Below are 27041 nucleotides of genomic sequence, written 5' to 3' on the forward strand. Positions count from 1 at the left end.
TATTGTTTTTAAAACACACAAATATACAAGCAACTCACGGATGACCAGTTAAGGGCCTCAGAAAACACAGCCAGGGGATCCGGGAAGGTTGGAGGGGTCACAATGGTCCCGCTTAAAACCCAAACTTCTTAGACACCGAAGGTGTCGCCTAAAGAACTCCTAGACACTGTATTAACGGAAGTGCTCACTGGGGTTACCATAAGTCGGCTCATATGAAAAATCTTTTTTTTTTTTAATTTTAAAATTTTTAAGATAAGAAATAAAAACAAATTAAGATAAAATGAAACAACAAACCATAAACAAAAATGAACTAAGTACTGTAAACAAATTCAAACAAATTCAAACAAACAACATAAATTGTTGTACGAAAAGAAACAAACCAAGAAACCAAAGAAAAAAAAAAAAACAAACAGCACTTTCTATCACCCGTTTATCACCATTTGGACAGATTCGTTTCTATGTTTTTCAGCTTCGACCTCTGTTCAGTTTTTAGGCTATAACTTTCCAACCGTAAGTCCAAATTTTACGTTCTTTATATGGTTGGATTCAGCATAGAAAAACAAAGAACTCAACGCGGACCAAAAGGCAAAAACAACTACGAAAATAAACAGAATTCAAAGAAGAGAAAGGATTGAAATGCTCCCCCTTGAAGCGATTAGGTCGAGCATGGATGCACTTGGAGGTCGCGACTTCTCCCACTACTCCACACTTCCTATCTTTGAAGTTGCCATCTCTCTCCATTTTTATTGAGCTATTTACATTGCTAAAACAAACACATACAAAAACTTGAAACGGAATTAAAGGATTACGAAATATATATAAAAAAAAACTAAAAATGAAAGGGAAAAATCAACACAAGTCCAATTCCATGCTTCAAAGCAACAAGCACCAATGGGTTGTGTAAGCTGGGACTTAAACCCAGTTCTCTTGCTTGTTGGGCAATTGTCCTTTTCTGTTGGACTACAAACACAACTGGTCCATTAACGTCATTAACTTTAAAACAAGAAATTGTCTAGAAAAACATGAAAATGAAAAATAAAAATAAAACAAGTAGGGAAAAGAAATAGAACCAAACTATGTTGCCAATCCCCGGCAACGGCGCCAAAAACTTGTTGCGTAGATACAGCTGCACCAAAATGGATTCAGTTGCATCCTCAACTTGTGATACTCGCAAGTGCACGAGCCGTTCGGTAGTATAGCGTATGTAAGTGCGAGGTCGATCCCACGAGGATTGGTGATTGAATGATCCAATTTAGTTTCCCTACACGACATAGAAACAAAAACAAAGAACATAAAACAAGGAAGAAAGAAATAAGTAACTCAAGCAAATAAGTTCCCAAGTTCAATTTAGATTAATGGATTGATTCTAGCTAAAGTATGATTAAGTCATGGTGTGTGGTCATAACCTTGTGTTCCTAATTCCCTAATTTGATCATTTGTTGTCTAACCTAAAATTAAGCATTAGGAACCCATTAAGCATAGAAGAACATTTTAAACAACCAAGCATGTATCTAATCCCTGTTGTCGAATGTCCATACATACTCTTCCTATTCATAGTTCAATTCGAATTAAAGCATGGTGTATACTCTTAATTCAAACCAAGATAGCTAACATGCAAGCCTAAATGGTGATCAATCATTCAAACTAGCATATTAACTTATAAGCATAATGAATAAGAACAAAAATCATAATTGAAACTTGGAAACTAATTAAACTTGAATACTTAAGAAAGAATGTACATTACAAGAAAAATAAATTACAACTAAGAAAACATTAAAGAAAGCTAGAATTGAGAACTAGAAAGGAAAACTAAGAGAATTTGAGGGAGAGAAGGGAAGGGAGCTCTAGAGAAGTGTTTGAGAGCTCCCCCCCTTGGGGTGTGTTTACAAGCTTGGGAAACCTCACTATATATAGGCCTAAGGAAGCTGAAAATCTGAATTAAGTATGGCTAATGCATACAACACTTGTTTTATAAAATCTGAAATGGTTGATGCACTTCACTAATGCATACAACACTTCCATTATAAAATCTGAAATGGTTGATGCACTTCACTAATAAATCCCACCAGCAGCCCTAGCTCATCTTCATGTCACCATGACCAAGCTTCCAACCAGAAATAATAGCTCATCCTGAGGTCAGCATGACCAGCAACTTCAAGGGCTTACAAATTGGGCTTCCCTTAAGCAAATTAAGACTTTAAGCACTCAAACTTGAAGTTCAGAATGTCTTCTTTCCAGCCATATATCATTTGGGCCAATCCAAGGTCGGAGGAGGAAGTTAAGGCCAAAACAAATTGCTAACTCATTTTGCGCGCTGATAAAATCCATCCTGAGCATGGCTCTGTGTTTGCTAGGTAACAGACTCCATATTTATCCAATGGGGCTGCATTTTGGATATGTTATATTACACACCCATTGGAACAATTTTCATGAAGAATGTGGCCTCATTAGAGCTATGTAGATTGTTGAAACAAAGCTTGCAATATGACCTACGGAACTGGACTGGCAGGGGGCTGTAGCCAAAATGAGTTTGTCTTTAAGCTCTTCATCCATTCATCCAAATTAGGCCTTAACATGCTTGAATTGCATGAATTATGCTCTCTAAAGCCATCATTATTACCTAAAGCTCAATGAACTGAAAGATAAACACAAAAAGGATTAAAAGCACAAGTTTAACTCAAAAACATAACCAAATCATAAGCTAGAAGGGTACAAAATGATATGTAAATATGCACCGATCACCCGATATGTTATAACCTTTCAGTGTCAAGTCCTTTACCACATGGTTGTATTTCTGGGACCAGTAAGAAGCTGCTGAAGAAGCCTTCTCAGCCACACTCTGGACTTTAGGGTACTGGTCGACCCACAACTTGGCAGATTGGTTGAAGAGAAACTGCTTATATTCTGTAACCGCATGATGAATAGCCGTGTGGGTGTCCCCATTTTGAGCATCCTTTACAAATCTTTGGGCATTTCCACATGCTTTCTGGATAAAACCGAGAGCTTGGCTCACAACCTGCTTAGCAAAACCAGGAGGAGCATGCTTATCAAACTCGTCCGCGGCTTGATCTATCTGGGCAAAATAAATAAATAAAAGCATCCATTAGTTCTGCAAAAACTTGTGAATGCCCTAAGAAAATCTTACCTACATAGATCTATCAAGATTTCGAGCCTTGTTGAGATTGATCTTAATTATGTTTTCTGCAGAATAATTGTTAGCTCCTATTTTATAGGAGTCAGTTGTTTCCTTCCTGTTCTTTAGGAATCCCTCTAGTGAATGGAGTTTGTCAGACGTGATTTAGTTGTTCCTGTTTATTTGCTAATTAGTTGTCTGTACGCTCCTTTATAAGAAGAGCAAGTTTCAGTCAATTAATAACAAGTTCAGTTCATCAATTCTATTGTCTTCTTGTATTTTCAAAGCTATCTATTAATTCTCACAGCATGCACAAGGGTGCAGAACCAGTTAGCATCATAGAAGTGTAGGACAAATAAACTTTGACTTTTCACCATGTTATCCTAAATCACCACAATATCTATGTGACTAAATATAGATATTCAATTTCAACAACACATTCAATTCAAAGACCAGGCCAAATGCAATGGGGTTTGTAATATATAGTGCATTATACTAAGAAGATGAAATACCTTGTCAGCCTGATCAAAGCTCTTCTCAAATTTTGTGTCAAATTCTCTTTGCTTCTCCATCAGTTGACTGGTCAGTAAGGTACCTTCATATTACAGAGAAACTAACAAAAAGTAAAGAGGACAGCAACAACGTCTCAATTGGGAGCCACTTCTGTGAAATCGGGAAATGGATACACACACAGATAAAAGAAGAGCATAAAGCAGAATTGTAATTTCTGGTTCTTGACAAAACCCAAAATTGAAGGCAAAGTCATCAGTAAGGTTTAGTAGAATAACCTTGGGTTTCAACAATGGAAGTTCATGATTGTGAAACATTGGTTACTAATTCAGTCCTACGGATCCCTTTGGAAGTCTGACTATAAAGCTTGAACTTTTGGAGCTACCTTTATTTTGTTTTAAATAATTTTCGCAGTCACATTTATGAGTTTCTTGTATACTTTTATGTACTCGGTGGAATCCTGTGTGCTTCTATCATCGTTACTTATTAAGATTTAATGGAAGAGGAACCTGTGAGGCTGCGGACGCGTTCTTCTGCTCTTGAACTTTCCAAATCAGCCCCGGATATGAATGCAATATCTGTCTTGAAAGGAATCTGAGCAGAAATCTGCATAAGAAAGGGAAACCACAGGAGAAGGTAGATGAGAATGTGAAATTGAGAGATGAGACTAACGATCCTATGATACACAACTAAGATGTTTTCCCAGATAACTAGTACTCTTTTCCACCATGACAACGAACCTGAAAAACTAGAATATTTGGAGATTTATCAGAAATGTCGGGTAGCTGCAGTGGACCAAACTTCCTTACCTAGAAACATGGCAGCGAAACCCCAAGTGGTCAAGGCAAGAATTAGGACTGATATTAAAAGCTGAAAATTCTTCCTAGCTATATAACAAAAATAATGGCATGAAAATCCCACATACTTGTGGTTCAAGATATTCCTGGACAATATCAGATAAATTGTGAGTATGAGGCATCCTAAAACCGAAATAATGAACTTCCACGTCATCCTGTAAAGGAAACACAGAGAAGTATGCCACATATCAGTATGAAGGCCTTCAAAAATATACATCAACTGAAAAATGACTAAGAACATTTATCATGTGGAACTGACCGTCAATTGGACACAAAGATAAATATAAGGTAAATAACAATGCCTTCATAACATTACCAGTGACTTTAGATGTAGCTGCCAACTTCCAACATCCGTACGTAAACCAGATGCAAGGGGAGAGCTCTCACGAATTCCCAAATTATCACCACCTAAAGTTAGAGCATTTCCATCTTCATCATCCAAATAGAAAAACAGATGCGCACTTCTCCAAAATTCCTCATTCCCCTTAGATCTGTGAATGAAGCATGATGAGAAGAGTAGTGAGTGCCTAAAGAAGGCAGCCTAATTCTGCCAACTATGCACAAGTAATTGCCATCTATTATTATTGGAAACAAAAATGCCAGTACCCTATGTATTTATAAACCAAATGTTATAGAAATAAGTAACTTGTGGCTATACTTATGGCTTCGCACGTCAATTCGAACCACCCAATCTCCTCCATAGCCACTGTCTTCCCCCTTAGATTTGAAGAAACTTGTGGCCAAGTTCATGTCATCGTCAACAATGACTTGATGTCCAAAATTGCAGTCATCATGATGTGCCCAACTATATATGCTCAGCTCATCAGAGTCTTTGCGAACATGGCGCAAGAAACTTTTCCCATCCTTTCCACCAATCCACATTAACCCGGCAATCAAAGACCGAGGGGTCCTGCAAGGTGCAACAGCTATAATTAGTAATTACCACCACATCATCATTTGCAATCCAAAAAGCCTAAATAAACAAAGGAAAATGCTAGAGGCACCAACTTTGGGCACCAACTTGCTCACCAACTCTCTAATAGAGCGTGGGATCCGTTGTATTGGCGGGATCCACCTCTATTAGAGAGTTGGTGAGCAAGTTGGTGCCCAAAGTTGGTGCCTCTAGCACCATCCATAAACAAAAGATCAAGCATAAATTACAACAATCACAACGAAGGAACACAAATTATACCACCCGCCAAAAAAATACAAGATTTTGGGGTGGCAATGGCAAAGAATCAATCAAACACCTGGAACGGATTCCGAGATAAACACGAGGGCGATATGTTCCCCAATACAAGCTCTCCTTGTTCTCACCTTCAGACTGCCACGGCCCCGAAAAATGTACTCAGATTCAGACCTAAAAATATACACACAGCAATCAGCAAAGAGAAATCGAATGACGCCATACCTGAAGGGGGTCCATGAGCTTTGAAGCATGGGAGGGCCTAACGAGTCCCCTAGCTCTGTTAACTTCTCGAACAGGATTTACAAGGTTGTAGATAAAAAGCACGGCGACGAAGAACCCAAACGCGCCAAGCCCTAGCAGGAGCTTGAGATCGACGTTGAAACTTCCAATTGAAGTGTGGCTTCTACTTCTATCTCTACGCGGCCTCGAATTGGGCTCTGTTCGCCAGAGAGTAACGGCGTCGCGGTCATTGTCGTCCTCGGCATCTCCGTGGGATTTGGGTCTGCTTCGAACACTTGTTTCAGTTGCAGACATTACTTTTGGACTTCACGCTCGACTGAGACTGAGACTGAGACTGAGAGGCCGAGCCAAGTGTATGTATGTAGAATTTGGAACGAATACTGGGACTTTTTGTTTTCCGATACGATGCGACTTTGAAAAGGTTTTCGCTCCAATTTCTCCATACTGCCTTTACGCCACGTGTGCTGTTATATCATTTTTTAGTCGAAATTTGCCAATTGTATTTTTGGTCTAAAATATATATATATATATACTTGAGAAAAAAATAATAATAATTGCACATATACGCATTTCGATTGCATGCTCTCTCTCAGAAAATTCTCTCTATTACTACTTGGGTACAATTACATATCTCTTTCTCGTCATGACTCATGAGACTAGTTATGTGACAAGAAAAATAAGATTATATTTACGTAACCAAGTTACACTTGAGACTTTATCTTGTCATTAGCATGCACGTCTTAATATGCACGGGCCGGCCAGATCCATGGAAGGATAATGAGGGGCAACAAATTGAATCTCCGTTGATCTATTTAATTATGGGAAATACCGCTCAATGCCGCTCACATTCAAACTTAATATGCAAATACCACATTTACCCACACATTTTGCAAATACAACCTATAAATACTTACTTATTGCCCACATAACACACACACACACACACACACTCTCTCTCTCTCTCTCTCTCTCTCTCTTGCAGTTCTCTTCTTGTCGGTCGCTTCGCGAAACCCATCTCATTCTCTCATCTCTCTTGAGAGGACACATCCCGAATTCCTCGGAATCCATGACAAAACCACACATCCACCCGGGCCCACTTACTAATAACATCATATTCTCCAAAAACAAAGGAACAGAGGGTTGAGACTCTCTGCTAAAATTTTGGCAATCTCCCTTGAAAAACGGATTTTTCCCAAATTTTCAACTTGTCAAGACACAAATAATAAAATTCCAACTGGCAGCACGCACAAAGTAAAAGCACCCAATTTAGCACACAAGCCAGAATCAATCATCGATTCAAACAAGTTTCAAACCCATCAAAACCAAACTCAACGAAAGTAATAGTTTAATTCGAGGTTGCACTTAGGTGAAACCTCAGGCTCCCTATGTACCCCTTAGTGAGGGATCAAGCCACACATAGTTCTTCATTCAATAATCACTAACCAGAAAACATACAATTCTTTTCAGTAATACTAACAAGTTAATTCTAGAATCATCTTTTCCCTTTAAGTAAAATCACAATATCTCAACTCATGAACACCAACCCATTTTTCTTTACTCACTCCGTTTTTAAGACTCATAACTCAACAACCATTTCCCTATGTCAATTCACATATGCTAAGCGTAATTCTTTTAAACGTTAATCTTTTTCCCGACATAGTATAATAATCATTTTCCCTCTCTCTGTTACTTTACTACACGTCAGAGAGTCTAACGCCACGTGTAATAAGGTAACAGTAACTAAAATGTCCAGATCCTTTACCACACGCCGGAAAATCTAACTCCACGTGTGGTAAAGTAATCAGTATCTAAGTGAGCACACATGCCAGAAAATCCAACGCCACGTGTGGCCCAACCAAACCATGTTTTATGTGTGCAAACTGCTTTACCACACGTTGAAAATTCAACGCCACATGTGATAAAGTACTAACAATCAAGTGAACCCAGAAGTCGGAAAAACTAATGCCACGTGTGGGTATAGTAACCAGGGAAGGTATGTGTGATGGTGAGATTCACAACCCATATATATAATAAAAGTAATATACCCTCCCTTAATTCAATTTTCCTAAATATTTATTCCTAGTAGAGAAAATAAACTCTCACAAGCAAACATTCCATAAAAACCCAAAATATTCATAGTCTTAATAATCTAAATAATCTAAAGTATATACATATGCAAGACAATCCATAAAACCCTTTCATAATTAAACCCCATATCACCCAATCCATATATTTTAATGATAAACATAATAATAATAATAATAATAATAATAATAATAATAATCCTTGCAAAAACCATCACATTCCAATAAAATCATAGCCAAAATAGATATCACATCTCATTTATGTCAGCAAGTCCATATTGGAAAAGTAATGCTCATTTAAAACAATGTCCACTCACTTCGTAATAATCACAGTCGAGTCCCAAGACTCACTCTCGCTTTCACCACAAATCAATGAAGACTCGTTTAAAAGGTCATTCTAGTACTTTCGAAGGGTGAATCTACCTCGAAAGACTCACGGTCAACCGAGTGGTCAAACTTCCTAAATTTAGTCAATTAGGCCCGCGGAGCCCACAACCTCTGATTTCCGATCCAAAAGTTCCTATGGGTTCAACCAAGTCTACTAAACCCGTTCTGCAAGTTTGGTCTCGATCGAGCGGTCAGGTCGCTCTCGATTGCACGATCGGACGATCACCGTTTACATAACCTTACAATCATTGATTCGGAGTATTCGGGACTCCGATTCTTGATCCGTGAGTTCCTATACGATCTTACAGGTACAGAGAACAACATACTTGGAAATGGAGTTGATCCAATGGTCCGAACATATCGAACCCGGATATCGCCTAATATGCGTAAATCCATTCGACTACCAAATGGTAACCAAATTCAAATCCGAGTATCCGTCGTACTTGGGATGACATGAGGATTATTTTAGGACACAACGGCCTACCACAGAGTGGCCCACGCGCCGCCACACGCACCGGCAGTGCGTAGGTGGCTTGAGTAAATTTCTGGCGATGAAAATTTCTCAAATTACCTAACAATACCTATACCTACGCGACCAGGACAACTAGGGGAGCAATTTATACAACTGGGCTGACCTCCAATTTGGCCGGGAAGTAGCCGGAAAATGCTGCCAAAGTCGGACAAAATCTAGATTTCTAATCGAACACTCACGGCTTCAAATTGATCCAAACCAACTATCAAAACAGTTAGAGGACGTTCAAAGGATGAAAAAACATACCTCACTCAATGGATTTGGTTGCCGGAAACGCCATGGCCGGCATCCCGAAACTTCTCCTCGTTCTAGTCGCTAAACCGTGCGAAATCGATCGGAGAAATCTAGTGGGCTAGGTAGAGGAAGAGGAGAGGAAGATTTTGGAGGTAATTTGTCGAAATCTGTGGCCGGACGGCGACAGAATCACCATCTGAAACCGCCAGCGTTGAACGGGAGAGAGAGAGAGAGAGAGAGAGAGAGAGAGAGAGAAAACAGTCGGGGGAGAGAGAGAGAGGACCTGTCTGGTTTTAAAAATCCAACTTCGAAATATTTACAGTTGTGCCACTACACTTCCGTTGACAACTTCTTCGTTAAAACTCCGATTTGGGCCCACTACGTATCTACTCGTGTGAGTGAGTTTTACAAAATGGTGCCACTCATTTCCCCAAAATCCTTCTGGATTAAAAAGTGACCAAAGTACCCCTACTCCCAAGGGCAAAATTGTAATTTCACAAAAGAATTAAATTGGATTAAATCGGTTAAATTGGGTCGGGGATGTTACATCTCTCTTCTAAATTGTGAAACTCCCCTCGACCCCATCTTCTAGGTCTCTCTTCCGAATTGCCTAAGGCTGCAGCTACTTGCAATCTCGAAGCTCAACTCCATTGCCGACCTCCAATAGGTTGTCTTCTAGGTTTCTTATTGTTGATTGCTTTGGTTTCTTGCATTTAGTCTTGATGATCATTTTCTTAATCTCTGTGGGTTTCTCTGAAATTGGTTTTATTTTGATTGCTTTGGGTTATGTGTTTTGAATCACTATTAACACGATACATATTGCAAATTTACTTACTTTTTTTCTCAACTATTTTGAGAAACTGTGTACAACACCACATTATTATATTAAAAAGTTAGGAAAGAATATATGGAATAAATAGCATTGTCCATATCAACATAAGAATGCCATGCAAGTTGGGAACAAAAAGTTCGAAAAAAATAGAGATGGACTAATCGCATTGACCAAGTACAATGTTCAGGTGAGTTCGTTTATTGTAATAATTATGACAGATCAAACGTTAATCCTAATTAAGTTTCATTTTGATTGGATGAACATATTACCATGTCGAAATTTGTTGTGCAAGAAGTGTTTGAATCTATTACTTTCTTTTCCTATGAGTCAAAAATCCGAGAGTTCATAGACCAAAAGTGGCACCAGAAGCAATGATATAGTATAAAGCATCAGAATTTGTACTTTTTGACAGATGTTGTTTATAAATACAAAACAACTCACACATAAACACATTTATATAGATTGTTCCAGACTTACAATTCAGCCACCAAGACGAAAATAACTAAGCAATAAAATGGAAAATTTTGACATCCTGGATTTCTTTGTCACTCAGCGTTTCTTCCTCTCACTGAAGCTTAGGCTCCGCACCAACTTTGGCAGGCAGCATTGTGCAAACTGTGTATCTTTTCTTGTCCGGGATTCGGAATTTGCGTTCGAAATCGCCACGCTTCTGAAAACTATATCTGCTACAGATTCATATGGGATTTTGTTTGCTGAATTTTGTGGCAGGTGAAAAATAGAAGATTCTGCTTCCGACTCATAATGTAAATCTTGATGGCCAGCATCATCATCGAAGCTTTCATGAAACAATTCAATCAGTTGCTTTTTCACATCAGTTGCAGGGGATTTTATGGGGCTTTTTTGGTGGATTGGAGTATTGGTGCTAGATGGGATAAGATCTGCAACAAAATGAAAAATCTAAAGTTCCAGCATCATATTTGTTTAGGACATTAGAAGAAATTTGGTGTGACAAATTTAAGTTGATATATCTTACCACCATTGACACTGAAGAAATCTTCACAATCAGATTCTAACCTGGGGTCAGGAGAAAATTGCATATCCTCTTTGCCATCTACAGAGTAGCAAGCATGCACAGATTGCTTACAAAACGAGAAACTCAAAGCAAAATTGAAAATTTCCAGCTACCAAAGTAGTGACATTTAACAGGACCATGAACAATTTAATTATTGAAAGGCTTACATTAGTTAGCACTAATATATGTGTAAATCAATTAATAAACCATGAATTTAGTAAGCCAAGTGGGTAGAATTATACTTATTAGTTCTCGTAAACTGCTTGCACCGGGCATCACGGTACGATTTGTGTTTTCTTGAATAGGCCGTTCAGTGAGGATGCATCCTCTCCTGGAAAAGCTTGAGCATTTGAGTTTTGATTTAGGGGAGGCGTCTAGGGTTTTACGAACCGAACCACAATTTCCCATCTCTCGAAAAAGAAGAACTCACACTTTTTCTTCACAGAAATTCATCTTCTGTATGCTGCATTGATATGTACAAGAAGATCCTAACGGGTTTTAGTTGGTTGGCTTTTTGTACATTACGGAAGTAAAGGTTTTGGCTCAACTAGAATCTGGTGAACAGGTTGAATGGTCTTGAAAGCTAAGCATTGGCTCTGGCAGTGGTTGGTTCCCTTCCCACTGTGTAAAATCGTTAGGATTTGGAGCACCGGTCGCTTTCAATCAAAGAAAGCGTTATTTACTTGTAGGCCATATCAAGTTGTATCTGTAATCGGAAAATAAATAAAATGAGAATATGCTCTTTATTTATAAATCTGGGATGAAAAAGGACAATTTTTTTTCATCATTTTTTTGTGTTAACAAATAACAAAACTGCTTTCCACCAGAAAACTAGCACTGAAATCATATATACTATACAATTTACATTTACAAGCCAAGTTTCTTTGGCCTCAAATATGTGGAAGAGCCCTTGTGCAAACCCGGCGTTGAGACTTGCTGCTGCTGCTTGGATCTCTTTTCCTTCTCCTTCCGTTTGTTTTCTTTCTCCTCCTCTGCTTGAGTCTTCCTCAGGTTCTCCATTTCCTCCTCCATGGCTGTTTTCTCCTCCTTTTGTCTCTTCTTGTGCTCCAACATTGAAGTATCCGAATCCTTTACAGAGAAGAACATAGGCCCCAACTCAGCCAACCACTGTGGTTCCACTGCTGTGGCACACTGCATGTACTCCTTTGCCGTCAAAATCAATTCATGATAAACGAGATAATCTGGAGTGCACCCCATACCATAAAGAGCACTGCTTGGATGTAAATGGCAAGGCATCCCGGTCCGGCAATTCACATACTCCCCGACTCCCTTCAATCTTGCAGAATTGTGAAAGTACGCAGAGCAAATAGCTTTTCTCACATTATCTGTATCAGGCCAGCAGGATGTTAAAGGGACTTTCAGTGTCTTCAGGATCTCTAGCAGCTGGGACCTCACCTCTCTAGCCTTTCGTAACCCTTTAACATGCAAAAAATGATCACCGCACCAATCCCCACGATACTGATGTTGTTTCCACTGCTGGTAGACATTATACAGTGTCAAGTGGTCGGATTCTGGAATGGAGAATTTCTCACGTGCAGCATCACTCTCTTCTGCCCTATCCTTAGGCCTAAAGAATACAGACGGCACCGAAAGCATGGACACAATTGTCAAAACCTCATCCAAGCATCCTAGCTCTTCCCCCATCAATAGCATCTTAGCAAGTGGGGGGTCCAATGGGAACTCCACCATTTTCCAGCCCAGATCAGTTAAGCCCCCGACATTGTTAAGAGCGCCTAAGACCCACAGCTGGTACATAGAATTGAGAATGTTGTCCTGGGGAGGTGGGTCCATGAAATCGAAATCTAGCAGGTTCTCGACCTTAAGACTCTTGAGCAACAACACCACATTACCAAGGTTAGTCCTCTGAATCTCTGGCACAGGACTGGGCAGCATTTCATTTAGATATGCATTCTCTGTGTACAACCGATAGCATGTTCCAGGCCCAGTTCTACCAGCACGCCCAGCACGCTGATCCGCAGCAGCACGACTAACAGGAAACACTTGAAGAGCATCCATACCCATTCGAGGGTTGTATACTTTCATTTTACCATACCCGGTGTCAATAACGTAAAATATTCCATCCACGGTCAATGAAGTCTCAGCGATGTTGGTTGCTACAATGCACTTGCGAGCACCATCCTCAGCTTTTTGGAATATCTTTGCTTGCAAGTCAGCAGGCAACTGGGAATATATGGGGAGTATCAAGAGTTTTGGCACCCCTTTCTTGGAGGATGAAATAAGTTGTTCCATACGCTCAGCAAGTGCATAACAGGCTGCCTCAATCTCATCTTGGCCTGTCATAAAGATGAGAATGTCACCTGGAGGGCTGGTGATGTGAATAGTCATGGCCTGCTTCACTGCACCTTCAACATAATCTTCGCACGGGGTTTTGCTGTACAAGATATTAACAGGAAATGTTCTCCCAGGAATGTGAAAAATTGGCACACTGCAACAAAATAGTCAAATTGAGCAAGCTGAGCAAGCAGATGCAAAAATGATGACATATGAGTAAAAAGAATTAAAGATTACCTTCCAAAGAAATTTGAAAATTTCTGAGCATTTAGAGTTGCAGATGTCACAATGAGCTTAAAATCACGACGTTGGGCCACCACTTTTTTCAAAATCCCAAACAGCACATCCGTGTTGAGTGACCTTTCATGGGCTTCGTCCATCACAACTACACTGCAAAAGCAAAAAGGACTTGACAGTAAATGATTTTGTTTTAAATGTAAATAACCAGTTCAATTCATAGATAAAGGACTTTTCAAACTCCACAACTTCTCATACCGGTACTTGTCAAGGTCAGAATCTCTGAGCGTTTCACGCAGAAGTACTCCATCAGTCATGTACTGCAAGATTGGAAAACAAAGATTTAACGTATAATAATATAAAGGTGAAGACCATCTGTAATCTTTATTTCTCTATAAACTAAATCTGTGCCTCGAAAGATAAAAATAAATTAGGAAAAACGAGATCCAGAACAGTAGCCAAGTTGGAGAAAAAAAGATCATGAAAATAATAAATACCCATGGGGAAGAATCAGTACAGCCAGTACAGTTTAAGAAGAAAACAAAAGAGTTACCTTTATTACGGTATTTGGCCCAGTCACATCCTCAAAACGAATAGCATAGCCAACTTTATCACCAAGCTCCGTCTCCATCTCTTCACTAACTCTTTTTGCAACACTCATGGCTGCCACACGCCTTGGTTGGGTGCAACCCACTATACCGTTTACTGTGTACCCATCTTCATGAAGATACTGACAACATAATTCACATAATGAACACCAGATAATGAGGTACACCATACATATACATCCAGTCTTATAAATCTCACAAATTTGGGAGAAAGTATTTGATGATACGATATGAATAAAGGTACCTGTGTCAGTTGAGTTGTCTTTCCAGAACCAGTTTCTCCAACAACAACAATAACCTGGTTTTCTCGAATCACCTATCAAATGGATATTTAATAAGGGTTAGTATAGTACAACATTCAGATATACAAATGGGCATAACCAAGTGGAAAGAAAAAAAATACTCAAGTCTATTTCTAGAAAACATTTTGAGTAAAAGGAGCTGATTAATTTTTCCTTCAATTAAATCAATTATCATAGATTTGAGTGCAATCAAATTATTGCCGAATTGTACCCACCAAAGAAGACAATAAAAGTCAGACGATTAAAACCCTTCATCTTATTCTTTAAACCACTCAACAAAAGATCAGCATCATAAATTCAAGCTAATTAATAATGAAATTTCGGTTTTTCAATTTTGAAGGGGTCTGTTCCTGGAATGGACAGATCCGCTAGGTATTACTTCTTTCAAAAGCAAACAAAGCATTACACACAAATGGATAAATATCATACCTGCAATAACTCATCCCGCACAGAAAAGATGGGCAAATATTGTCGTTGCTGTGAGAGTGTTTTTGACAATGCAAATTCACTCACAGCCTCCCCACTCTTCATATGTTGTGCAAACTTGGCATCTTCTTTGAAATCAATTTCACCATCTTCACCTACTGCAGCAGTATCAGCGTCAATCTAGCATAAAAAATGAAAGGGTTAGTCCCAAACCTGCAAAGTGCAAAGCAAAAATCAGAACTTCCTCTCTTCAGTACCTGCTCTGCCGATTTCTCGACACCAAGAATATCACCAAGTTTGGAACCTGCAAGCTCCCAGAAACGCTGACGTGACTTGTTCATACTTTGCTTCTCATGGATTTCCCTAACCAGAGTAGACCCTTTGCGTGAAATTATGGCCATATCTGATGTGGGATCCTTTATAGGCATTATGGGCTCTGCTTGCTTAGTATAAACAACTCTACCGTCCAGGAAAGGAGGCTTTGTGTCTGTGATAATAGTAGTAGATATTATAGTACATGCAGATTTCAATCTTCCATGCACAAACACCAAAAAGCATATATTTCATCAATTTAGTGATATGGCTAGTTTACCATTTCTTACCATGTACAAGAAGAATAACTTTCCGCTCTTCTTCATCGTCAAACTCAGTCTGCACCTCGGTACCTCTAACAGCACCAGATCTCAAAAGTTGACGATCCTCCCACTGAGCATTATCAGCAGTGCGTTGAGACAACTTTTTGCTCTGAGCAAGTGACATCTTAGTTCCATCTTTTCGAACCTAAAAAGGAAACCATAATATTTAGTGAAGGTGACAGAAATACAAGCATAGCCGGTACAGTTGAACAATATATAATCTGAATTAACATAATAAATAAATAAATAAAATGGCTTTTTATCACAAAACGTCCCTAACGTTTGCGAAATTATCAAATTGCATCCTTAAAGTTTTTTTGTATCACTAATGGTCCCTAACGTTAATATAGGTGCTCTTAAATAGTCCTTCTGTCAAAAAAAACTGTTAAATCCAGGGATATAATCGTCAAATCAATCTAAAATTATAAAATATATATATAAATTTCTCTCTCCCCTCTTTTTTTTATTTTTTTATTTTTTATGTTTCCTTTCCTTCTCTCTCTCTTTCTTTTTTTCTTCTTTCTTCCTCTCCCCGAGTTCAGTCTTATCTCTCCTCTTTCTTTTTTATTTCCTTCCCTTCTCTCCTTCTTTTCTTCTTCTTTCTCCTTTCTTTCCCCGAGTTCACTCTTCTCTCTCACTCTTTCTTTTTTTCTTCTTCCTCTTGTCATGGGCATTTTTTTTCTTCTTCTCTCAGCTAGAAAACTGGGCATTTCCCCATTCTCTCTCCTTTATCTTTTTTTTTTTCTTCATTCTCTGAGAATGATTTGGGTACAATGTGCAAGGGTTGGTTTGGGGCAAAAAGTCACGACGTCGGCTTCTATTGGCCTCTTCTTCTACCTTTGTTCAATTTTTATTTTTATTTTGGAAAAAAGCTGAAGAAAAAGAGAACAAAAAAATCCAGACACAAACCCATTCGCAGGAAAATGAGCAACGACGATGGTAATCGGAATAGGAATAAGAAAGGCCAGTGGACACCGCCAAACAGACCCTACCAGGAGAAAGAGGAAGACATGAAGATTTGGGGAGAGAAAGAAGAAGGAGGAAGAAGAAAAAAAAGAAAGACAGAGAAAGAGAAGAGTGAATTCGTGGAGAGAAAGAAGAAAGAAGAAGAAAAGAAAGAGAGAAAGAAGAAGAAAGAAAGAGAGAAGGAAAGGAAATAAAAAAAGAGAGGAGAGAGGACTTTTTATAATTTTGGATTGATTTTACGATTCTATCCCTGAACTTAACATTTTTTTTGACAGAGGGACTATTTGAGAGCACCTATATTGACGTTAAGGACCATTAGTGATACAAAAAAACTTTAAGGATGCAATCTGATAGTTTCACAAACGTCAGGGACGTTTTGTGATAAAAAGCCAAATAAAATTGTTAGGCGCTATACAAAGTCGACTGAACTCAGACAGATAAAAAGCAGAAATATGCCTGAAAACATTTTTAAGTAAATTTGATGTTAGATTATTAATCATATCTACTAATGTTACCAAATAAATGTTGTGACTTCAATGATTGCTTTTGTCTTTGACCTTATATGTCAACCTCTTGAGTTTACATTCTCAACCAACATGATAATCACTTACTACTAGCCCCCTCCACCATAAGAAGCCATCAAAATTAGAAGAATAAAGAAGAAAATTTCAGTCCTTTGGTCAACTCTCTTATTACCAATAAAAGCAATCTGTAATACTTATTCATCAACCAAAATATAGTTCAGATATAACTCTGTATATTAAAGAACAATAACAAGAAAACAATGTACATACCAGCCTTTTCGCCAACTCTGCTTCCTTCTTTTGATATGAAGCATCATTTCCATAAAATAAGGATGAGTCATCAGTCGTATCAAACATTGTGTTTCCTTCTTCTCTATCATACCTATATAACAAGATTATATGGGTTAAATGAAGGCCACAACTCAACTTTACTACTAAATCATAACATGAGTTCCACAAGGGCAACCCATACAGGAATATATAAGTCATTGACCAGTGAGAAAACTTTTCTAGAAATAGCTACTACTTAATAGATGGCATCAGATAGTAGTAGTTAGTCCTGACAATAGCAATATTAAGATGTTTAACTGCACAAAAGAATCCTGAAATTTTGTACAAATGACGTTCACAGATTAGCTCAATCAAGGCAACAAAACAATGTTCACAGATTGGTGTCTTCAGGGCGTTACTTTTTTTCCCAGGAAACAACCATCACATTTGGTAATCCCCTACACTTGTTTTTTCAAACATAAAGAACTTATCTATATTTTTAATTACCATGCACGGTCAGAATTGTATTCCATCTCTATACGCATGCTTTCACTAATCTCATATTTGTGTTCTTTAGCCGAATCAGTGTTATCTGCTTCTCCATCCTGCAGACAAGACATTCATCATTGACACAGCCAAAACAGCAAAAGATCTTATACCAAAATCTCCAAAATTAACCACAAAAAGATATTTATAAAAACAATATACCTCAAATGATTGTGAACTTTCTGAAGAAAAAGTAAGTTCATGGGACCTCGCACCATGTTTCGAACTTGAAGATTTGACTGAGTATCCAGAAGCACGTATTGGGGCTGGAGAGGGAGAGATGTGATCCCAGGGAGAAGCAGCAGAACCTGTTGTAATTTTAATCTAGTTACATCCTAAAATCAAGATAAAATGAAATCCTAGCCATCACCATCATAAATAAAAATTAAAAATCTAATTTGGTCCCCTCAAGTAAGCTCCATGTCTATATAACATACCAGAAGAATGAGGTGTGTAGCCACCCAACCATGGGGAAACTAGTCGTGCATCAGGTGAGGCCCCAAGTAGCATAGGTGATGGTGATGGTTGATGGCGCCTACTGGTATTAGAGTAGCTGTCACGTCGTGGTGACTCCTCCCATTCCCATCTCCCATCATCCCAGTCAGATCTGCCTGCAACATTTGCAAAATATGGCATAAGAGACAACAATATCCATGTAGTTTTTGAACATTACTTAAGCTATAGCTAATAGAAGTTATTCACACATGTATTTATGAAAAAGAATTAGATATATGCATATGGTGTCTTGTTATGCTACAGTTCCAAAAATGAGAATCGGGAACCCGTTTACAAGCTCAAAGTGTAGGTTCCTTGAAAGGAACACCAGCATAACAGTTTTCAGAACATAACTGAGAAGAATAAATATTTATAAAATAAAATAAAAAAGCAATTAACAAAAGGAAAGAAAAACACACTACATACCAGGTGTCCTCTTTGAATCTTCATATCTACGCTGCTTTCTTCCATATTCTCCACCATATTCTTGCTCATATCGGCCACCTTCCCTTCGACGATAATAATCCTTACCATTACCATATCTTTGTCTCTCACTCCTATTACCATCTTGGTACTCTCTTCTCTTGCTACCACGGTCCTCCCTTTCATACCTACCATTGTCATCTCTTCTCTCACTACCCCGATCATCCCTGTCATACTTAGGAGTCCGAGACCTAACACTGTGTGAACTTCCACTAGGTGTGGCCAAATCCTTCAATTCAGAGGCATGGTAACAAGCACGTCAGAATTTATTTAAACAACATAAGCAACAGAGGAAAAATATATGTCCGAAGTGTAAAATTCTAACATAAACATCCCAAGCAAACAACAGAGTGAAGCATAAAATAGATAAAGTATATAATCAAATGGACCAATCAAAAGCCTTTTAAGTTCTCATTCACAAATCCATGACTTTTCCCACTATATAAATCTGGTATGGACCCTTCAGAGATAGGCACATGTCGACAATGTCAAAACTAATAACCAAATCACCAAGGGGTTATTGGAACCAAGAGGTGAGGTTATATGCACCATGTATCGCTAAAGGTCTTTGACCCAAAGTGAAACATAGTATTAGTTGTACAATAAATTAAATACTAAATGCTCTTGCCTGATACATATTTCTCCTTCATTTTCCTAAGTGTTTAGCACTATATGGCTAGTACTAACCATATAATCGTGGTTCTTAACATATAGAGCATGAAAAGGCTGCTTCGAAGTCAGTCCGCACACAACTCGACAATGCTTTCAAACACTAAAGTGCTAGCACTAACCATGCAATTCCTTTAATAAATATACATCACAATCACTTGTGAACTATTTCCCAATCTAAACAACAAACATAAAACATAAGTGAATGCAACAGAGAGACAAAGATGGCGATAGAAGTATGCTTACATCTGGCCGCAGATGTTCCCTAGAGTAACGAGTGTCGTACATATAATCAACTTGTCCTTCCTCTGTTACAGTACTTTCTGCAACCACAAAGATTACAAGGTGTCTTTAAGTAAAGAAACATTTACTTAAAGAAAAGCAGATGGGACAGAGTAAGACACTATAAGAAAAGTTTAAAAAAATTACTAATAGTCTAATATGGCTCAAGAAGATAACTTGAGAGCACGTTAAACCCATTTGTAACAGTCGCATACAGTTTTGCATCATAAGAGAATACCCGAGCCTCTGATACTATTGTGTGACAAACATAAGAATGTGAATACTTTTACATATAATCATATTCATATGAGATGAAGGAAAAACATGAGGCATCAGACATGAGATTATTGCAAATTGTAAAATGGTTCATATAGCTATTGAATTAGAATAATTAGATGGAATCAATTAGTATCACAGCATAACCAAAGGGTGCTACCCAAATTGTAGATATTACTGTGAAATCCACTGCTCAATTTCCATACAGACATGATATCATTGCAAATTGTAAAATGGTTCATATAGTTATCAAATTAGAATAATTAGGTACAACAGAATAAACCCAAAGGTACCTGTACGCGGTGTCTCACTCCCAGATATTTCACGATATCGCCTCCTAGAGTGACTTCGTATAGCAGGGGATGCATCACTCCCTTTTTCATCTGTATTTACAGACTCTGATTGTTCCTCTTCCTCTATTGCTGAGACAACAGATACAACTCTTTCTCTTGGGGTCTTGAATCCACCATCAACCTTAGACCCTTCCCGTTTTGCAATAGCAAGGACATCTAACCCTGTTACATCTTAAATCAGAATTTGAAGAAAGGCCACTAGCTTTCTGTTTATGCATGCAAGAATACTAGCACTTGCATTGGAGGGAGAGGGCACTGATTCCACAACTTTCACAAATATAATGAAATACAAAACAAGGATAGAAACCCAAGAGCTCTTTGGGTTCAACGTAAAACCTAGTTAAGTAAAAATTAGGACAATACTCCTACCAAAAGTACTGAAAATCTTTCATTAGTTCATGACATCTTTAAAAAAAAATAAAGAAACAGGAACCTTAAAAGATAAATGCAGCATATACCAAAATAAGGCAATTAGTAGCACTACAAGTCTTCAAGAACTTTAACAGGATGCATGCACGAAGCAATGACAGTAGCAAAACTGAGAGCAATTTGACAATAACGTTGCATCAAAATGTAATGGCTAGGGAGGGGAGGCCTATAACTCTCCTATTAAGTATTAACACGCTAAGTCTTTGTAATTGGTTCGTCTAATTTTCAGGTGGGTTTGGTCAATTCCTTTGACATGATAAGTATCCAATATTAAAATTGAAAATTGTTAAACATAAATCTTACCTAAGAGAGATTTCCTCTCTGGAGGTCTAAAAACAACCCTATCCTTCCCAGGAACAAATAATCCCCCAGCGTTGTTCACCTCAGGTTCCAACGTCACTGTTGTTTTGTCCAGGTCAATAGGTTCAGCATTTGCTCGTCCCTATACATAACAAGAATAACATCAAAAAATTTAAGAACCCATCAGTGAAAGAAAATGCCAGTTACTTATTAAACTCTACTTTCTAGCCAAGTCGAATAGGATACTAACCTCCATGATAATCACCAAAACCGCCTAACAATGAAGGCACCTGCAGATACATATAGTGAGAGTGAAATCAGAAACAAATTTCAAGAGCATGTAGTTGTAAGGTACCTAAACAAAATTGTGCTTATTCAAATCTCTGGTCCAATGGTCTGTTGCACGGACACGAGAAGTTAACGTGAGTTAAGATTTAAAAACAAAAAAGAACCTGTTGGGTGGAGCAGATGCAGAACTTTCAGTGGAGAAGAAGAGGCTGGGCCCGTACCCTTTCGAAAATTCTTTCTTCTTTCTTTCTTCTTCTAGTTCGGGAACTCTGGTTCTTCGAGTTGGTGCCGCCGTGTGTTTAATAGGGAAAACCTAGCAAATATTCAGAATGGTTCAAAGAGAATCTAATTTGGAAACCCTAGAAAAAAAATTCAGCTTCGAATTTGTACGCCTTGAATCGAATTATTTCCTAATTGAAGATTTAGAAGAGAGAGAGGGGAGGCGTACGTACCTGTGGAAGAAGGTCAGCGAAAGAGAGTGGTGTGCTAGTATTGGAGGGTCTTTTGGCTTCATTCGGTAGTTTCACAGAAAATTAAAAATAAAAATGGCGGTGATTTTCGACCGTGGGGACTATAATTACTCAACCGGCGAGATGTGGGTTTCCGGTTCCGGTTTTACCGAAACTACCTAGGACAGAAATTCGGGTTCGCATTTCAGCCCGGAGTTTCTCCAAAGATCTAGGTCTCTCCAAAGAGATCTGGGCCCATTGGTGCAGAAATTAGCAATGTTTTTAGACATCCCAACGAAGGCCACCTCCAGCACTCGAGCCTGGCCCGGGCAAAACGCTGCCCCAAGCCCAAAATCCAGCTCCAGCGCGCACAACCCAGCCCGGGCAAGGCGTGGGACCCACCAGCCCGGGCAAGTTCACTGACAAATCTGGACTGAGCTACTATCCGAAGGCGTTGACGTCAGCCGTGACATCACGTTGACATCAACAATGCAAATCAATTTTTTTTTACTGTTGGCTTATCGTTGGCGTGTGAAAAAAAATTTGATTTATGTGCTGACAGCCACTAACGGGAAGAAGCCACATGGTGCTTCTCGGATGCTCCGATCGAATTTTTTCAAGAAATCTGACGGCCTCGAATTTTTTTAAAAAAAATACCAAAAAATTCTGAATTTTTTCCCTATAAATACCTAACAATTTTATTCACTTTCCACACCAAATCTTCATGCAAACTCTTCTCCTTCCAATATTTTTTACTTTCCACTCACATTTTTCTACTACTTACCATTTGTATCAAAAAACAAATGGCCTCTTCCATCGAAGCCGGAGGCATGTGGACAACTCAAGAAGATATTGTGTTGTTTGAGTGTTGGGTGAAAGTTGGTCATTGCCCGATCACGAGCAATGAGATGAAGTTCTCTCATATGTGGAGAAAAATTCATAGAGAATTTTGTGAAAGATCAGGTTCGCCTCGGACGGAAATGGCCTTTGCTAGTAGGTGGAAAATTTTGAATAAAGAGTTAGAGAAATGGAGAGATGTGTTGGCAAAAACGAGGGACAACATTCGAAGCGGTCAAAATCTTGCCGACGAGGTAAAATATTTATAAATGTCATTTTATTCAATTTAATGTAACTTTTTTTTTTCTTGTATATTCTTTTTTTGTTTTCTTGCATTTCAAATTTGTTTATATTTTCTTGCATTTTCAATTATTTTTTTAATAAATTATGCAAGCATAAATATGGTTTGGTGCCATGGGCCAAGGCAAAAAAAGTTTCATGAATCACCAATGTTGGGACGTTGTGAAGAATTGTCCGAGATTCAAAATTATTTCCATTGGTCCGACGGTTGTGTTGAATGAGACGCCGCTCCACGATTCACCATCAACTGATTCGCTATTGGACTCCCCAATGAATCAAGACTCACCAATCCAACCTGAGCCGAGACCTGTTGAGAGAAAGGCGGCAAAGGCCAAGAGAGGGAGCACTTCGAACAATGAATGTGCACAATTTTTGGAGCAAATTGCTAGGAACGGGGCACTGAGAATTGAGAGAGACTTGAAAAGAGAAGAAGCGGACAAGGCACGACATGAAGCATTTGCAATTCAAAGGCAACAGGCACAAGAACAAGACATGGAGGACAGAGAAATGAAAATCATGGTTATGGATACGAGCCATATGTCTCCTGAAACAAAGTCCTATTGGAAGCTAAAACGAAGGGATGTTATGAGAAGAAAGCTTTTCCATAACGATGGACCAAGCAACACAGATTGGTTAACTGATCAAAACCATTAGGTTGTATTGAAAGAGTTGCCATATGTATTAATTTGTTGTATTGTTTCCCCTTTATTCAATAAAGAAAGCATTAAATAATATAGCTATTTATTAAAAACATTTCATACATCAAAACATCGCATAATTAAAAACTAATCTTAATTCATTACAAACCACACACAAAACAAAGCATAATTGAGTAGATTGGTGCATGTATCTAGTGAAGAGGAGGATTCATTGCCACTGCGTGAAAGCTTCCCTGATGAGCAACTCTTCTCTATTTGTGCTTTGACTTCTCTTAATCCATTGCCTTGGTTTGCTGATATTGTTAACTATTTGTGCACTAATAAACTCCCAACAAGGTTATCTACGTTCCAACGTGACAAGCTTAAGAAGCAAGCAAGATACTACTTTTGGGATGATCCATATCTATTCAAGCATTGTCCGGACTAAGTAATTCAAAGGTGTGTGCCTGAAGGTGATTTTAAGAGCATTCTGGAGTTTTGTCACTCCCATGCATGCAAAGGCCATTTTGAAGCAAAGAAGACTACCAACAAAGTGCTCCAATTAGGTTTCTTTTGGCCTACCCTTTTTAAGGATGCTTATGCTTTTTGTGCTTCATGTGATAGATGCCAATGGATGGGTAATTTGCATGTTAGAAATGATATGCCTTTCACTAATACCTTAATCATTGATATATTTGATGTTTGGGGAATTGATTTCATGGGCCATTTTCCTACCTCTTATGGATTTGAATATATATTAGTTCCTGCCGATTATGTTTCCAAATGGGTGGAAGCCATTGCCACTAGAACTAATGATGCTAAGGTTGTGATCAGTTTTCTCAAATGAAATATTTTTATAAGGTTTGGCACACCTAGAGCAATCATTTGTGATGGTGGCTCCCACTTTGTTAACCAAGCTTTTGTAGCACTCTTGAAGAAATATGGAATCACGCATAAGGTGGCAACACCCTATCATCCTCAAACTAGTGTGCAGGTTGAGATAAGCAATAGGGAGATTAAGCACATACTTGAGAAGACAGTGAAAACCACAAGGAAGGATTGGTCCATGCGTTTGGTGGATGCATTGTGGGCTTATATGACTGTTTATAAGACCCATATAGGTATGTCTCCGTATAGACTTGTTTTCGGTAAACCTTGTCACTTACCAATGGAGCTTGAGCACATGGCGTATTGCGCAATCAAGGCTTTCAATTTTGATATGAAAGCCGCTAGTGAGAAGAGGAAGCTTCAACTCAATGAGCTGGAGGAGTTGTGACAGCATATGAGAATGCTAAGCTTTACAAGGAGAAAATAAAGCAATATCATCACAAGAAAATTCTTAGGAAGACGTTTGAGAAAGGGTAGAAGGTTCTCTTATTCAATTCACGCCTTAGGTTCTTCCCAGGTAAGCTTCGTTCTCAGTGGATTGGCCCTTTGGCGCATTGGAGATTCAAAACATTAAGGATGGCAGCACCTTCAAGGTGAACGGACATCGGTTGAAACCTTACTTTGATGCCAATATTGAGTCTCAAGCACTTAAGGAGCCTCCACCACTCTCTTCAAGCTCACCAAAGTTTGGACGTCAGGCTGAAGACATAAAACTTAGCGCTTCTTGGGAGGCAACCCAAGATGACGAGGAGAATATAGAACGTGCAAGGAAGCCTGCTTGCGTCCAAATCGCTTCAAATGGGAGTTTTTCTGAACTCTAACATTTGGTTATGTCTTTTCCTTATCTTCTTTACTTTCATTTATGAGGCATTGCTTGTTCTTACACTCTAACCATTGAGGACAATGTTTCATTTAAGTTTTTTGGGGTGGGGGAGGGGAAGGATTTAGTTATGTTGTTTCAAATTGTCAAATTTTAAATTTTTTGAGTGTGTCTAATGTCTAAAAACACAGGATTTTGTGAGGCGCTTTGTCATCCTTTCAAACGCCTATGATAAGACTTGGATTTAATACTAATATGATTTTTCTGAAATTGATAATCATTGTTTAAAGTCTTTGTGTGATTCTGAGTTAACTATGTTTTGCATGCCATCCTTGCACTTATTGAGCACTTTGCCGAATTAGTCTAATTTCTTGCTACTTGGAGACGTTATGCAATTATACTTATCTCATGATCTTAGTTTCGTACTCTAGAAACTATTTGAATATCTCTTGAGACATTATGTTGCCATACAATGCTTAGGAAGTGATTTAGGCCATGTTTGAACCGTTTGAGCCTTTCTAACCATCCCTCTACATGTATTCATCCCTAGTCAACCCATTTAAGCCTAAGTTAAGCCTTCCTTTGTGTAAACCATTCCTACCATAATGAACCTCTGTTTTCTTATCCTTACTTATTCTATGAGTAATTAAAGCTATCTTCAAAAGAGAGTTATAAAGAATGCAAGGTTTTTGGTGCTAAAGTGAATCATTAGAGCCATAACCAAAGTGTTGAAAAGAAATAAGTTTGGGGGTATTGGTAACTAATCAAAAGAGGTAATGAAGTGTGACCAATGTAGTCACGGCCCTACGGTGTTATAAGGAGAAGATCATGGTGATCTAGGATAAAGAGCCACAAAATTAGGCCAAATAAATAGATATGAAGGTGCTGAAATTATGTTGAAAATATGCTCATGTATGTGTTCCTTGCTTATTACAAAGTTCAGTAATCTCTCATGCTCTTACCTATGCTTTAGTTGTGATCAAGATGTTGTTATATATCCATATCCCCTCTTTTCTTCCACCACTACCCTAAGCCTCATTAGAACCCTTGTAAAGTCCTTTTGATCCTTGGTATTGTATGGTATTACTGTGGAGAGCTGATTTGATAACGAGCTTATGGGGTTTGTAATTCTTAATTTTGCTCTAAGTGTGTGCGCATGTACTTATTTGAGTTGCAGGTGAGAAAATGAGGCTTCAACTCATCAGCTACATGCTCCTCATCCATTGCAGTAACCTGTTCATCCTGATTATGGGGCACCTCTAGGCAGAACAACTGTATGTCTTCCCTCTTCAATGGGGTGATAGGAAGCATAACATGAAATACCCTCCTAAAAAACTTTGACAAGGGAAACATGAAGCCTTAGCAGCTTCTCAGTGGGCATTGAACTTATCCAGCAGTTTGTCATAGCTATGGGTCATGTAAGTGAACTCACAATCGAGATGATCATAGACATCTTTTCACTCACAGAGTGCGGCAACAATAGAATCAAATTCCTAATCTTTCGTAACAAGGGAACTCTCTAGCAAAGACAAGTTTATCTTGAAGTCAAAAACTTTGGTCCCATAACGCTTTCGCTCGGTCGAAAGTAGGTTAGACAAAGTAGCATTCTTCTTCTCCAGCTTTTCAAGTTCTGTGGGAGGAGAAGCAGTGGTAGGTGAGCTTTAGATAGCCTCAGC

The 27041-nt window shown here is 38.5% G+C and overlaps 3 protein-coding genes across 7 annotated transcripts; all 3 read right to left on the reverse strand.

The window, feature by feature from the left end:
- Positions 1-1839: 1839 nt before the first annotated feature.
- On the reverse strand, positions 1840-6302 carry LOC110769798 (mannosyl-oligosaccharide glucosidase GCS1-like). Of its 4 annotated transcripts, none has more exons than XM_021973841.2 (9): positions 5912-6302; positions 5751-5824; positions 5147-5410; positions 4817-4991; positions 4569-4655; positions 4384-4452; positions 4153-4249; positions 3646-3728; positions 1843-3073 (listed from the first exon to the last, which is right to left on the reverse strand). In XM_021973841.2, exons 1-9 carry the CDS (start codon positions 6221-6223, stop codon positions 2702-2704), a joined length of 1533 nt encoding a protein of 510 aa, XP_021829533.1. In that variant the 5' UTR covers positions 6224-6302; the 3' UTR covers positions 1843-2701. The 4 variants fall into 4 exon arrangements, with proteins under 4 accessions (XP_088109703.1, XP_021829533.1, XP_021829539.1 ...); XM_021973847.2 differs by having other exon boundaries at positions 1844-3073; positions 5159-5410; positions 5912-6300; XM_088253575.1 differs by having other exon boundaries at positions 2864-3069.
- A 4091-nt stretch (positions 6303-10393) lies between these two features.
- On the reverse strand, positions 10394-11720 carry LOC110769493 (uncharacterized). Its single transcript, XM_021973481.2, has 3 exons — positions 11274-11720; positions 10993-11070; positions 10394-10897 (listed from the first exon to the last, which is right to left on the reverse strand). The coding sequence occupies exons 1-3, from the start codon at positions 11437-11439 to the stop codon at positions 10548-10550; spliced, it is 594 nt and encodes a 197-aa protein (XP_021829173.1). The 5' UTR covers positions 11440-11720; the 3' UTR covers positions 10394-10547.
- A 31-nt stretch (positions 11721-11751) lies between these two features.
- Positions 11752-22101, reverse strand: LOC110769480 (pre-mRNA-splicing factor ATP-dependent RNA helicase DEAH7). 2 transcript variants are annotated; one of them, XM_021973470.2, is made up of 19 exons: positions 21886-22101; positions 21598-21746; positions 21396-21435; positions 21149-21287; positions 20357-20578; positions 19752-19828; positions 18780-19065; positions 18296-18469; positions 18021-18166; positions 17820-17917; positions 17313-17424; positions 15520-15697; positions 15175-15404; positions 14921-15097; positions 14434-14505; positions 14135-14311; positions 13840-13901; positions 13582-13734; positions 11752-13498 (listed from the first exon to the last, which is right to left on the reverse strand). In XM_021973470.2, the coding sequence occupies exons 3-19, from the start codon at positions 21399-21401 to the stop codon at positions 11899-11901; spliced, it is 3909 nt and encodes a 1302-aa protein (XP_021829162.2). In that variant the 5' UTR covers positions 21402-21435; positions 21598-21746; positions 21886-22101; the 3' UTR covers positions 11752-11898. The 2 variants fall into 2 exon arrangements, with proteins under 2 accessions (XP_021829162.2, XP_021829153.2); XM_021973461.2 differs by lacking the exon at positions 21886-22101 and having other exon boundaries at positions 21598-21879.
- Between the last annotated feature and the right edge of the window lie 4940 nt (positions 22102-27041).

This window comes from Prunus avium, chromosome 1 (genome assembly GCF_965620075.1).
Source record: "Prunus avium chromosome 1, drPruAviu1.hap1.1, whole genome shotgun sequence".
Lineage (NCBI taxonomy): Eukaryota > Viridiplantae > Streptophyta > Magnoliopsida > Rosales > Rosaceae > Prunus > Prunus avium.

Coding starts and splice junctions, on each gene's coding strand:
- LOC110769798 (XM_021973841.2), bottom strand. CDS start 6,223: ATGTCTGCAACTGAAACAAGTGTTCGAAGCAGACCCAAATCCCACGGA. Junction 4,992..5,146: donor AGCCATAAGTATAGCCACAA/GTTACTTATTTC, acceptor CTTCATTCACAG/ATCTAAGGGGAATGAGGAAT. Junction 3,074..3,645: donor GCTTTGATCAGGCTGACAAG/GTATTTCATCTT, acceptor TATTTTGCCCAG/ATAGATCAAGCCGCGGACGA.
- LOC110769493 (XM_021973481.2), bottom strand. CDS start 11,439: ATGGGAAATTGTGGTTCGGTTCGTAAAACCCTAGACGCCTCCCCTAAA. Junction 11,071..11,273: donor CAGTTTACGAGAACTAATAA/GTATAATTCTAC, acceptor GCTACTCTGTAG/ATGGCAAAGAGGATATGCAA. Junction 10,898..10,992: donor TTTCTTCAGTGTCAATGGTG/GTAAGATATATC, acceptor ATTTTGTTGCAG/ATCTTATCCCATCTAGCACC.
- LOC110769480 (XM_021973470.2), bottom strand. Junction 15,098..15,174: donor TCGAGAAATCGGCAGAGCAG/GTACTGAAGAGA, acceptor TTTTTATGCTAG/ATTGACGCTGATACTGCTGC. Junction 13,902..14,134: donor GGCCAAATACCGTAATAAAG/GTAACTCTTTTG, acceptor CCAATCTTGCAG/TACATGACTGATGGAGTACT.